This window comes from Vidua chalybeata, chromosome 3, assembly GCF_026979565.1.
Source record: "Vidua chalybeata isolate OUT-0048 chromosome 3, bVidCha1 merged haplotype, whole genome shotgun sequence".
In the NCBI taxonomy this organism is placed as follows: Eukaryota; Metazoa; Chordata; class Aves; order Passeriformes; family Viduidae; genus Vidua; species Vidua chalybeata.
The window spans coordinates 8800886-8814728 of NC_071532.1; the positions used below are offsets into that span (position 1 = coordinate 8800886).

Consider the following 13843-nt stretch of genomic DNA (forward strand, 5'->3'; position numbering starts at 1 on the left):
GCTGACCTGTTTGTTTTCTTTGCGGTTTAGATAATTGCAAAGAGGGGGAGCGACTACATCTTGAAACATGCCCCAGAGATGCACCGAGAACAGCAAGGCCTGAGCGCTAAGGAAGCAGTGCTGAAGTTCATTAAAGAGTCCTGCCTGCTGGAAGATGTGCCCGTCCACTTCTACAGGCTGCAGAAGGTTAAACAAAGAGCTTCTTATTTTGAACTTCTCTCCCATCATTAATTGAATGCACCATGGCATTTTTCTCTTTCTGTTTGTTTGAGAGACAGTTGCCTCTGATTTAGAGAGGCAAAACAAATCTAAAATGCTCAACCAAATGAGGGCTGTCCCCACAAACAAATCCAATATACAGACCTCACCAATATACAGATGTAGCTGGAATCTAGTTTTGTTCCTCAGCCAAGGAACTGGCCACAGGAATGGCAAAACTTCATATTTGTCCCTGCCTGTCAGTCGAATTGCACCAGAGAATCAATTAAGCCTTTATTTTTTCCTTGTTGTAGTTCATTGAAATAATGACAAGAGGTCGGCCAGCTTTCACACAAATGTCGTGTAATAACTGAAGGTGACACTGAGTCATTCCAACTTTTGTATCCCATTCCTTCTCCAACCCTGCCAGAGTGGCTGGCATTTTTTCAGCTGTGTGCTTTTCTTGGCAGTTTTGAATTCCTACATTGTTCCTTGTTAGACTCCTTACCCAAACCTGCTTATACAGAAGGTGCTTCATTTTCACGTGCTGAGTGTTTAGATCTAGAAATGGGACTAATGAGAAGTTTTCTGTTCCACTTATGTGAGTGAAACCTGCCTATGCAATTAGGAATGGCTTAGGCTTTTTTTCCAAATGGAGATACTCTCCTCTGTCAGACTCATAATTAAGCTTCTTGGGTTTTTGTGCTCAGTGGCAATTATGTCTGGGAAGTATACCTGTACTTTCAACATCTCTAACAGCTCTAGTTACTGAAGAAACATGCATTTTCTAGAGAAAATAAATGTTGATCAGTAGTCCAGGCTTATTTGCTTGCAAACCAAAGATGCTCACCTACCTTTCTTCTGTTCTCTGTTTTGATTCTTAATGCTGTTAGTGATGCAGTCATGAGAGAGTTAGTTACACTTGAATGCCATAAGAAATCCAGCTGGCAGGACATGATACATTTTATATCTGAAAACACCAAGGCTGTGAAATTGGTTGCTCTTAATATTTAAATTCCTGTCTGACTTGAATTTAGGATTTAGGCATCATGTACTCTTCCATGTGTTGTTTGATCCTTAATAGTCTTATTCCTGCTGTGTGACACAGTTACCTCATTTTGTGGTGAGAGATGCTCCTCCTAGGTGATGCTTGCATCACAGATTGCCTGAGCAAGTGCAGAGGAGTGCCAGGTGAAGGTGTTAGTGTTCTGATTGCTCTGAGATTTCAGAAGCAGTCACTTTTGTCTTAACACCCTCTTCATGGCTTCTACTGAGGTTCGGAGCTGCAAAAGAAAACACAACACACCCCGTATCTGTCATTCAGACCAATACTGATTTACAAAGCTCTTTGTCCTTAGGAGGCAGAAAATATTTCTTATTATTTTTTAATTTTTCTTACTTTGAGCTGAAGACATGGATGGTACCAGGGACAAAGGGGGAGGTAATGTGATGGCATAAGACTTGTGCCTTGCAAGCCAGATAAGGAGAGAATGTTGTGACATTAAGTTTGAGCTCTGTGAGCCCATACATCTTTACCCCCACATTTTCTCTCTACTTTTCCTCCTAACAAAAAAAATGCATGTGTTCTCCTCCCTAACTCTGCTGTGTTAGGAGAAGCTGAAAGAATTAGTTTATGATATTTTTTGGTTTTCAAGCAAAAGAATCTGAATAGAGGCCAAGTATGTAGTACCAAGATGCAGCAGGAGTTAAAAGTCAGATAGTATTTCAACCCAGGTAATAAAACTCATGTAAAACCACCTACTCCCAACACCAAGGTCGAATGTTAGAATGAAAGTCCCAGTAACTGGGCATTGATTAGCTCTCCCCCAGCCAAGGGACATCTAAGATCTAGCAAATCCCTGGATGGGAGCAGCCGTGCTGTGGCAAGGAGAGGGGAATGGGCTCCTCTTCTGTTTTGGGCTCTCTGTCAGCTGGAGAGCAAGAGTGGTGCATGTTCATGGGGACAGCAGAGACAGCACGTGGTTACGAGAGAGTTTACAAGGTACCTCTGAGAACAATAATTGTCCACATTCTCAAATCACTAAAGCTACAGGATTCCCTGTTCCAGGGCAACTAGGACATATGCTGTGAAATGCCTGAGCCTCCCAGCATGAGGGGATTTTAGGTGTAGGTATTTCAGGGGTCAACAAGGCAAGGTGCACTTAACAAACATAATAAAAACCAAATGAGCTGATGGCATCTGTGTGATGAGGAGTCCTGCTACCTCTCCTGCAGTAGGTGCCAGAACAAGAGCGTGGTCTTTGTAGATTAACCTTTGACTCTTCTGTTCTTTTAGGATAAGAAGGAGGATCGACCGACAGTTATCCTGGGCCTGACCCTGAGAGGAATGCACATCTATCAGGTAACAGACTGCTGTGAAAGCCTTCTGGTGTAGCATTAACTCTGCCCAGTTCCCTGTCCTCCCCCCTCACCGTGGCTCCTCTGCCTCCCCTGCAAACCCCAGGCTCCACATATCTCAAATTCTTGGTTGTTTGCAAATTCTTTGCACATCGCTGATTCCACCCTGTACCTGCCAGTCCCTGTGTCACTCTGAGTTTGATGTGTTGCAGGAGGTGAATCACGTTCGCCAGCTCCTCTACGACTTTCCCTGGTCACACATCGGGAAGCTGGCCTTTCTGGTGAGTGTGATGGAATGGAGGCCATCTGCCAGTGGCTGCCAGCCTGGGACGTGGCAGAGATGTCGGCCTGCCTGTGCTGCTGCGTTAGGGCCTGTCACTTGCATGCATGAGACCACAGCTATCTCTGGTAGCTGTGTGGCCGAAAATGTGCTCTTGCTCATTTCTTTGGCATCTTTCCTCTTTGTGCAGGGGAAAAAATTTGAAATCCAGCCAGATGGTTTGCCCTCTGCACGGAAACTGGTTTACTACACGGGTTGCCCCTTCAGGTCACGCCATTTGCTGCAGCTACTCAGCAACAGCCACCGGCTCTTTCTGAATATTCAGCCAGTTTTGAAGCAGATCCAAAAACTGGAGGAGGCTGAAGGTATGTTAGGGAACACCCAAGTGAGTTTAGTAAGAGGAAGAGTACAGTGTGTTAATCTCTCCTGTTGTTTCATGGTGCCTACTCTCATCTAATTAATGGTGTTTCTGCTTTATCAGGGAGCCAGTAATAGAAGCAGAGGTGTTAGGTACGTTTCAAGGCCATTCCTAAGAAGTATTTATGGCTCCCACATTGTAGACTGTGATCAGAAATTGTGTTTGTGTGAGAGCAGTAGAGGGATATCTCCTTTCGAGTGGCTCCTGTCTTTCCCGTCAGTGGGGTTACAGCAGTGGCCTTGAGCTGTGTGGGTGCAACCAGTGGCACGTGCCAGTCACCTGTAGAAAGGCTCACTGATCAAGTGCCTTGGGCAAAAAGCCCTCGGTTGTTTTGTGTCTGTTAGTGTCGCTTGGATGTCTTAATCCAAGCGACCCTCAGCAGATACATGCCATGGGAGAAATAATAAATCATTACTAAATACCAGCCACAGGAATCTTGTTCTGAGCTGACTTCATGTAGTGGTGGGTATTTCAAGAACCAATCAGTGCATCTGATTTTAAAGACTAAGCATCGAATTTCACTGTTTCACTTTTTTCGTTTGCTTTTGTTTTGCTTTGTTGTTATTGACCTTCACTCTGAAACCTACTGTTTTCTGTATCATAACAGCCTCTACCTGCCTGTTCTAATTTAGGAGATGCTGGGTTACTGCGAGTATGACTAATTCTTTTACAACCACCTGAGCATCCATCTGTTGAGCAAACAACATACAAAGCTGTCCCTGTATTTGTTCAGTAGCTGCAGCGGTTGTTGCTTAGTTGTTGGCTGATGCCAACAGAACTTCCCAAATATATTTCGTTACCCTTCCTTAAAGTTCTTACTGGTTTTTCCCTCCTTTCTTCCTCAGAGAAGAAGCGCTACAGGGAGTCCTACATCAGTGACACTCTAGACATGGACCTGGACCCGTGTGACAAGAACTCCCGTGGCAGCGGGAGCAGCGGGGGCAGCCGCAGGGATAACCGCCTCTCGCGCCAGTCCACCGGGAGTCACGGCAGCTCCCACACCTCGGGCATCGAGGCTGACTCCAGGCACCGCGTGTCTGTGGAAATGTCGGTGGATGAGCCCTTCAGCATTGACCGGGTGCACAGGAAAGAGAAATCCTGCAGCTCAACCATCAGCTACGGTAGCTCTGGCATTGACAGTGGCAGCAAAGGGCGGGCTGAAGATGACGCTCAGGATGATGGTAAAGAATTTGGATATGTGGAGCAACTTCTAAGCCAACTTTTGTCTCCTCCTGCAGGAGGGCAGGGAGTAAGAGACTGTACAGCAGCTTGGAGCACAAGTGTAATGCTAACCATTCTCCTGCTGCTCTCTTCCTCCTAGAGCTTGAGCTGGCAGTAGATGAGCCAGAGGAGATGCCTGTAGATGAGCCTTTAGAGGGAGACCAGTTAGAGGAGGCCACTGTGGGAGAATCTGTTGAATCCCTGCCTCTAGATGCTGCTAGCTGCCAAGGTGAGATGGCTTTCTGCTGCTGCTCAATGCCGTTCTTTAAGGCTCTGGCAATAAGCATAATCTGAGGGATCTACAAAAACTCTTATCTCCTTCTAAACAGCTGCCAGTGCTATTTACTGCCCTATTGCAACAGGATTTGCAGGCAGCTCATCTAGAGTTTACAGGCCAGCATTCTGTATTGTATGTACAGTGCTGCTCTCCTCTGTGCTCCTCAAAGTCTCCCTTCTCTAAATGTGCCAAGCTTATTTTCAGTTAATGACAAAAAGGTAATTGAGGTAAACTTTTTCTAGGGAAGTAATATGCTTTAGTATCTTGTATGCCACAAAACAGCCAAGGGGCTCAACTGCAGAATAATGGGATGGTCACAGGAATTCTTAGGTAAAGTTTTGTGGCTTGTGATACAGGGAATGCTAGGCAACAGGGTTTATGGAGGAGTTGTCTGGCCTTAATATATACAGCCTTTATAGCAAAGCAAGAAGGGTGAAAATGGGATAAATTGGCAAGAAACTGTTTTCTTGAAAGTTTTCAAACATTGATCTTTACGGCCAAAAATGAGTATTTGTGAGCAAAACTCCTGGAGCACTGAGGGTGCTTAGTGATGTATATTTGTCTTAAGAGGATACCACTGTTTGAATGTGGCCTGTGAGAACAACTTCCCTTTTCTACAGCCCACCAAACCTCAAACTTGCAATGCTTTTCACTTCTTGCTTCTCCTTTGCAGCTATAAATCAGGAATCTCTGTCTGTGGTGCAAGTCACACTAATCAAAATGAGAGGCCAAAGTGTGGAATCCCTTCACCAGGTAAGGAAGAGGTTGCTCAGCAGGAGGGTCTGTGTGTGAGCATTGAACTGAGGTCTAGTGTAATGAGGTCTAGTTGCAAACTTGATCATCTTGAAGCCAGAAGAAGCTTACATCAGAGTAAAACCAGATGCTCAAGCTCTAGTTGTTATATCATTTGTGTGATTATAGTCTGTGTGTACTGAAGTCTTTGTCAAGGTTTTCTTTTCATCAAACATTTGAGAAAGGCAAACTATATTTGGCAAAGTACGTCACAGAAGGAATTATATTTGGAAGAAGCTTATTAAAATGTCTTTTTAAGACTTCTTTTCAAAGTATAGCTGTACCCACTGCAGTAGAAATGTTGTGGTTTTTTGAAAAAAACCCAGTCGAACAAAACAAAAACCACAAAAAAAGCACCTCTACTCTTTCTTCCCTCTCTTAATCGAAATTTGCCTTACGTGCTGAGAGAATTCTAAAACTCATAACAAGGATTTCAATCACTTCTTAGGACTTTGTTTTTAATTTTGCATGTTTCTTTCTGGACCCAGTCAAAAATTAAAGAAATTTTCATTTATCTGCAAAATAGTCCATTAAGTGCTGTAGGAGATTTGAACAAAATCTTGGTTATTTTTTCCAAAGCTAAAGACCATACAGTACAAATCATAATGAATTTATTCCTCTATTTGAGTGGAAGACTTAACAGCTCATGGCTGGAAGTAGGCATCTTGCTTAAAGCTGTGATGTTTTTAAAGTTACTGCTGTTATCATGCTTATGCTGTTAAATGATCATGAAAATGGTTCTGCTCAACACAGGACTGTCTATATGATTGCAAAGACCTGGCTACCACTTTAGTGCATCACATACTTGGTGCCTCCTTAAAAAACTGTCAAAATCTTCCTTACAAGGCCATGTAACTAAATGCTGCCTTAGAGTTGATTAGACAGTGCAATGTATTCCTGTTCCTGGGAGTACAGCTGAATCAGCATCACATTTCCTCAGGGTAGTTTTTAAATTCCCTTCCCTTGGCAGTGAGAGAAGTGATACTGGGAGAAAGTCTCCTGTAATGCTAATGAAAGTGTCTTGGTTTCAAAATTCTTGAAATTAGCCTTAATATTAGCATTTAACAGGTGATTATTAAAGAGGCAGAGCAAGTAAAAAATACAATTGTTAAAGCTGGAAATACTCTCAATTGGTCAATAATTCCTTCATAGAGGCTTGTGTAGCAAGATGATGCCTCTGGGACTTACTGCTGATTTGTTGCTGCTCTTTATGGAAGAGTGTAATGTAGATGAAACTGTGGCAATTACTGGACACTGTAATGCATTAGTTTGCATGGTTGCCTTCTGAACCTTCCTTTCAGCTCATTAGACTTAATGTGTTCAGGCACTTGGCGTAGTTTTTTGTTAAGTGCACTTTGTCCATTTGAGGACAACTGCTTGGATCTGCCAAGAAGTGTGAGGTCATTCAGGTGTCAGTATATGTCAAGTGTTTCATCCATTGTACTGGACACTTGAGGACACAGGGCAGACAGATCAGGATCCAGCTCAACGTGGCATGGCAGCTTAATGCGCTTGTAATTTCTGAATTGTTCACAGCTCCTTCTTTAAGCCAACATCTTTCAGAAGGCTGGTGAGGCTCTTTTGAAAGAGGGGAAGAACAATTTTGAGAAACTTTTAGCATGCACAGCCAGCATCCTTAGGCTATGTCTGAGCTCATTGTTTTTATTCGTGTGTGTCTTGCTGAACTGGCAGGTCAGATCGCCCAAAAGCCGGAGCTGCATGGACCAGCACAGCCAGAGTTTGGATGACATCCGCTTGTACAAGCGCCGGCAGCCGTCGCTAAGTGCCACATTGTCTTCAGACACGTCCCACAGCTACACCTTCGGCTGCAGCCTCGAGGATAAGCTGTCTGTCTACGGCTGTGTGTATTCCACAGCGGACTGCAAAACCAAGTCTGCCCTTTACGGGAAGCGATCCATGAACTGCCTCTCCTTGGATCTTCTGGGAGAGGACCAGCTCCCAGAGGAGTTTGTGGTGTAATGAGATTGGAGCTCTTCCATACCAGGAAATAGCTCATCATGGCAATATATACCTCATTAACACATGTGATGTCACTCTGGTTCTTGCAGGAGACGGTGAGCGGCTTTGTTATTCAGCTCCGTATCAGTAAGTGGCATCACTTCTGCAGACCTGGCTACAGGGCAAATCAACTGGAGTGTAGCACTTAACACTGGCATTGGTAGTGTCTGTCTGAGCAGAAAATGGAAGTGGCCTGCACTCTTAGCAGGGACACAACCAACATAAAAACCAAAAAAGAGAGGACCAAAACTGACACTGAGCTAGTAAAGCAAACTTTGTCTAAATGGATTAATCAGAAATTTAAAGTCTATGTCATTTTCCTGCCTTTCTCTTGTGGTCCATGTCTCTTAATTTTAGTGTACAGATAGTTTGTCTTCAGTTTGTGCTGCTGCAACGTTGCCAACAGCTGTCAGGCCAGTATATACTCTTAGCACATTTGGAGGGCTGTGTATGGAAGTGTCTGGCCTGCTTCAGTTGTAATGAACACAATTTGCTTATTGGCTGCACTGGGCACAAGACCTGCTCTGCCAGGAGTTGTTTCTTCTTTTGCTGTTGTTATTTTGTTGTAAACATCCAGCCAAATACAATGTGTGGTCTTTATTTTTTTTTTTTCTTTATTGCAACAAATGGAACGGACTGTCAGCTGTCTACTACTGTTGTGATGCAGATTTGCATTATATCATTGGGGAGATAGGGAGGAGATAAATCAAATGACTTGGCTGCTTCTGAGAGTACAGAGGGCAATAGCATTAATTGACAGGCTTTTGAAGAGAGGAGTGTGACTGGAGAATTTGTCCAGGCATGATCACCCCTTACTTTGATTCATATTTTAATGCTGTTCTTTTCTTTGTTTTTAATAAATCTGTTCCTTAGATTTTTTTCCCCTCTCCTTAGGAGGCAGGTAAGGACTGGAAAAAGTCACTTTGCAAGGACAGACAGAGTGACTGTGTCCTACTTAGTCATGGATAGGTCATACAGGTATGTGTGTGTGGTGCTGCAGGGCTGATGACAGTGCAAGTGTAAGGAGTTTGTGTGCCAGACCAAGGGTACTTGTTTTGGTGATCTTGAGAGTGGTGGATCTGGCTGTGCTGGCTCTCACTAGGGAAATAATCACAATTATGCTGTTTGATTCAAGCATTTGGTGTGGAAAACATTCTGCTACCTTGTTACATGCAAATAAATGTGTTTGGTTTCCTCCCCTCATCAATTCCCAGCATTGGGAAGCTTGTACTTGAAGGCCCAGCTTTGTGCCCAGCTTTTGACAGCCATCTAGGTGTGTTCAAACTCTAGAAGCAGAGGAATAATATTCTGCTGCCTGGGGAAGTGTTGTGCAGTGTTGGTCATCAAAAGCTGAAGATGGCCTAATTCAGGAAAGGAAGGAAGCCAGACTATGACAAGGAAAGTTTGAGCTGCTGCTTTGATGGTGGGCTTGCAAGCTCAGTAGTTGTCTGGTAAATTGCATTCCCATAAGTCATTAAAGTAGCAAATCCTTGAAGTCCATCATCTTGCTACTTCTGTGTGAGTGGGATGTAGAGACAGGCCAGGCAGGTGCATCTGCATTTACTGAAGTGGGCTCTACTGCTCTACATCCTCCAAGATGAATCCAGCACCAAACCCAAGCTGCATGCACTGTAGCCACAACTTAATTGACTGTGCCCTCTTTGATCACACTGTTCTTTCTTGTTGTAATGAACAATTAGGAGCTGTGTGTTCACTGTAGCCTCTTTTCCTTTGTTCCAAACAAAGCAGAAATGCCTTTGCAAAGAGTACTTGAGGTATGTTTACTGCATCCAAAATAAATTCTTCTAAATGGCGCTAAATGGGTAAAGGAAATCTGGTTGGCTGCTCTTGAACAGTCCAATCCTCCCACTGTCAGTCACTCCCTGTTACCTGGGTCCTGTTTGGCCATAAGCCACGGGAGATGGGCAGGAGGCCAGTGGCTGTACAACAGGGAGCAGCCTTGCAGCAATGCAGGAGCCTTGCTCTTGCAGCCACCACGGAGCTGGAGGGATGGCTCTTACTGCAGCAGCGCCTGTCCGTGAAAAACATGAGGGGGAGGTCTGGAGCGGGGACCCCACTAACCTGTTGCTCTCCCACCCACACAGATGTACAGTTACTTGTGGTTCTGGGAATGGTTGTTAACAGGAATAAAAGGTCAAAATTCAGTGGGTATAGTTGTTTGGAAAAGGGTCATAAAATGCATGTGCACCATGTGCACACTTCTCTCAAAGACAATCACATCCATATCTGCTTCAGCCTAACCACATCACAGAAGTGTTTATTGCCAGCAGGCACCTCACTGTTCTGGTTTTGCAGTTGCAGGCCTCCAAAGGATTTGGTGAAGTGCTGTAATCCTGCTGCCACTGGTTACAAAATGTACCAATGCCCAAAAACAGTGTAACTGACTCTTGCATGAACTTCCACTGCCTTGTACATTCCTGAGGAGTTCTTGTATTTATTCATGGCTGGTAGGGAAGGCAAGCTCTACAGGTCTGACCGTCTTCTCTCTGTGGTCTGTGCAGCTCCCTCCAGTACTGTAAGTGACATATGCATATGAAGGGGAGACCAGACACTTTGTGTATAGACTGAGAATGAATCAATATCTTACGAGCACTGTGAATATCTATTATGCAACTTTTGTATTCGTATTAAAAAAAAAAAAAAAAAAAAACACAAAACCACCTGTTTCTGCTAGTAATACATTTATTTTTGTTTGGATTTAGAAGGTCTCTTATTTTTGGGTTTGATAGTTTGGTAGACATTAGTGTGTAAGAATTTATCAGCTGATATTAGAAACTAGCTGCCAATATTTGTACATATTTGTAAAATACTCCTGTTATAATCACTCTATTTTAATGGTAAAAGTTTTTCCTTTCCATGAAAGGATTTTCTTGTTTAAAATAAAATATAAATAATTATATATACACCTGCAATAAAGTATGGATAGAAAAAAGGTAATTGTGTAGTCATTTTTGTGTCCAAGGAGGATTGTATCTTCCATTTGAGATGGGTTGTAGAAATGAATTTGCTGCCAGACTAATCCTTATGAGCTCAGCTTGTGATGACAAACCCAGAGGCACTGCAGTCACTGGAACTCTTGTTCCTCCTTGCTATTCTCAGTAGCACAATGCCAAAGGGTATGTCAGGTATTAAGAACACAGCTGAGCAGGCTGGAGTCAGCAGGACACTCGAGGGGGCTGCATCTGACTGAAGAGACAAGTCAGGCTGCTCCTGGTGGTTAGTCAAGTAAACCAAGCGTGTGAACTCCCAAGGAGGTAGAGAGATCCTGTCAGCATCCTCCGGGGGCTGCATCCAAGGACAGCTGCCAGCCCACAGGATGCAAAGTGCTGCTGAAGAGCACTCCACCAAAGTCACCTAACCTGCTGGCCTGGAGTCTGGCATGGATAAAGGAAAGTTTTCTTTTCTTGGGTCATAAATCTATGAAGGAGTGCTGCAGGACTATCTGGATATCTTCTTGAAGAAGCTTGCTCACTGGGAGCCTCTTAAATTTTTTTTTTTCTTTTCTCTGGAAAAAATTTTATGTAGTGTTGTACTTCATATTTTTGTCCAAAGACAGATTTGTTTCCAGGCAGTTGTCTGTCTGTCTTGCTGCAGGACTGCCTTGATTAAAGCTGCCTTTGGCAGGGAGCCATTTGCTTCAGGGATCGGCAGGATGGCTCACTGAAACACCTCACACCCCACCATTCACCCAGTGACACAAGGATGTCCTGCCACCACTGAATTTGGGGAGAAGGTCTCATCCAGACAGCATGAGGGCTCTCGTAACAAATGCCACTGTATTTTACACACCAGTTTGTATCACACAGCAAATTGGGTCCTAATTCTCATTTCAGTCTCTAGGTCCAGATACAACCACATCTCAAGGGGATAAATGGAATAGATGCCATAACTTACCAACTCAGAGTAGCAAAGCAGAACAAAGTTTTATCTATCAAGAAAAAAAGCATAGGTGATTCTGTGCTTCTCTCACAAACACCTGGAAAGATGCTTTTTAAGGTTTATTACAGTAAAACGTCTGCTTTTGCTAGAGCTGATAGTGAATGAGCACCAAGCATCTTCCTGATGAAACCTTACCACAGTGGCCCTATGGCCTCTCATAAAAAATTGTCCAGAAAGATTAAGACTCTTCTTAATATTTTCCAGACATCATCCAGAGATCTCTTGGGCTTCTAAGAACACTAGACTCTTAGGCTGCAGTTTCACAAACAGCTTAAGCAGCCCTTTCCAGGAGCTACATTTTTGTCCAGTACCTGCTATGTTTCCAGTATACAAATTTTCAAGGACTTAGAAACTCATCCAACTTTGGCTTGGGGATGCTGGGAGAGGGTGATTTGATTACACATGGAGCTTTGTGTGGAGATAAAACTAAATAACAGATCAACATTAAGTCACCCAAATTTGAAGGACTTGGTCACTTCTCATTGTTTCTTTGCTTGGCAAGTAATAGCACTTTCTTGCCCTCTAGGGTGGACTGCCGCTGACCAACACGTATAGAACGAGTCTGTCTCAGAAGATGGGGCTTCTCATGGTGCCAGCAAATCCTGTGTGGGTTCATCAAGTGCTGCAGTGTGGGATGGGGACAATGTGGTTGCTACACTAGATCTGTTTTGAGGCATGTGGGAGCTGCATGGAGGTAAGGCCTGAAGGTGTGTGCTAAAGCTGATGGGTAAAACAACCCAGGTGTTTTGGGTGAGGTGAGAGCAGTTCTTCAATGGATTTCTTGGCAGCAAATTCTGAGACGCTGGAGGCTGTTACCGTATTTTAAGAGTCTGAACATTTTTGAGCAAGAACTGGTCCTAAAGCCTCTCACTGGAAAGCTGTAGCTCCTTGTCCCCCAGCAAGGTTCTTCTGTTTGGGTCGGGTAGCTCCAAGTTACTTTGCCCAGCTTCTCGTGGCAGCTCTGTTCCCTCATCCCTACACTCATCTGCTCTACCTCTACCTCTACCTCGGAGCCCCTGCTATGACGCCTCCCCCTTCTTGGAGTGTCCTCCCGGGCTCGTGGCCTGGCTCCTGCCTTCATGTCTCTCCTGGACGCCCACCAGTTGTGGCGCGGGGAGGAGGAAGGGACCCATCGTGTCCCCCGGCGGTTCTGCCCGGCCCGCCGCGGGGCACCAGGGCCAGCGCGGCTGCCGCCGGGCCGGGCTGTGCGGCAGGGCCGGGCCGGGCCGCGCGGGGGCGCCCGAGGAGCGCGGCGGCCTCAGGGCCGGGCAGGGCCGGGGCTCCGGGCGGGCCGGGGCCGGCAGCTCCCGAGTCACCTCGGGCAGCTTCTGTCAGCGCTCTGCCGGGTCCAGGCTGACCGTCTCCCCTGGTTCGGGGCAGCCCGGGGTGATCGGTACTTGAGTGAGCAGAGCCCAAAGCCAGCGGTGGCCGTCGGGTCCGCACTGAATGCCGCACAAAAGCGTAATGGAGTGGTTCCCGGCCTCGGGGGCCCAGCTCCTGCACTGCGGAGAAAGCTGATACCCTTTAGCTTCTGGTCACCCTTGGCACGGGATAATTTAACCGTGAAACGCTGATACAAGTTCAGACCCTTCCCTCCCTTTGACAAGTTGGTTTAAGAAAGGAAACGGGTTTAATGGGATAAGAAGTCCCAGGGGCCCGGGCAGCTGCAGCCTGAGATGCTGTAGCTGGGACAGCATGGAGGTGTGTGCGTGCTGAGCCAGCTCTGCGCCTTCTGTGTCACGCACGGGCCATGCTGGGACAGGACGGGTGTGAGGGAGCCCCAAATACCACGCGGGGAAGCGGCTTTTCTCTCCGACTTGGAGCGAGCTTCCTTTCTGCAGAACCTCTGCAGTGTCAGAGCAGCACCACTGGGTATTTCCCTTAGGTGCACCCAGGAAATCAGATGTACTGAATTTTTAATGACATCTGAGTGCCATTGCAGTCACTTGCCCACCATCCAACTCTAGCTCCATGGACCATTTGGGTAGCTGAATATTCGCCTTGGGCTGCTGTTTGTTCACAGCTGGGCCCTTCTGCCCTTGCCTTCAGCCCATTTGGAGCAGGGGCAGCTGGCACAGTGGCTGAGCCCAGAGCTCGGTGACACAGTGCACAGGTGCCTCTTACACAACACCCTCCTGGCATGGCACACTGGGTAGCCCCGACTGGTGCAGGGCTTCAGCAGGAGTGGAGCTCAGGAGAGGATGAGTCTGGTGTCAGCAAGAATGCCTTTGGTCAGCAGGGATGGGCTGGAGGAAGCAAGGAGATGATGGAGAAATGTACAGAAAGGGTCTCGTTTCACTTCTCTCATCCAAACATTTTA

The 13843-nt window shown here is 45.6% G+C and overlaps 1 protein-coding gene across 2 annotated transcripts in view; it reads left to right on the plus strand.

Moving 5' to 3' along the window:
* FRMD1 (FERM domain containing 1) overlaps positions 1-12646 on the plus strand; it is a 32545-nt gene extending 19899 nt beyond the window's left edge. Inside the window, exons 6-13 of one of the 2 annotated variants that reach the window (XM_053939449.1) lie at positions 31-186; positions 2495-2560; positions 2769-2837; positions 3027-3201; positions 4100-4435; positions 4576-4704; positions 5426-5505; positions 7237-12646. In XM_053939449.1, coding sequence (XP_053795424.1) covers positions 31-186; positions 2495-2560; positions 2769-2837; positions 3027-3201; positions 4100-4435; positions 4576-4704; positions 5426-5505; positions 7237-7524 — 1299 coding nt within the window. In that variant the 3' untranslated portion in view covers positions 7525-12646. The remainder of the gene's footprint in view (positions 1-30; positions 187-2494; positions 2561-2768; positions 2838-3026; positions 3202-4099; positions 4436-4575; positions 4705-5425; positions 5506-7236) is intronic. The other variant, XM_053939450.1, reaches the window with a different exon arrangement.
* Positions 12647-13843: the final 1197 nt, after the last annotated feature.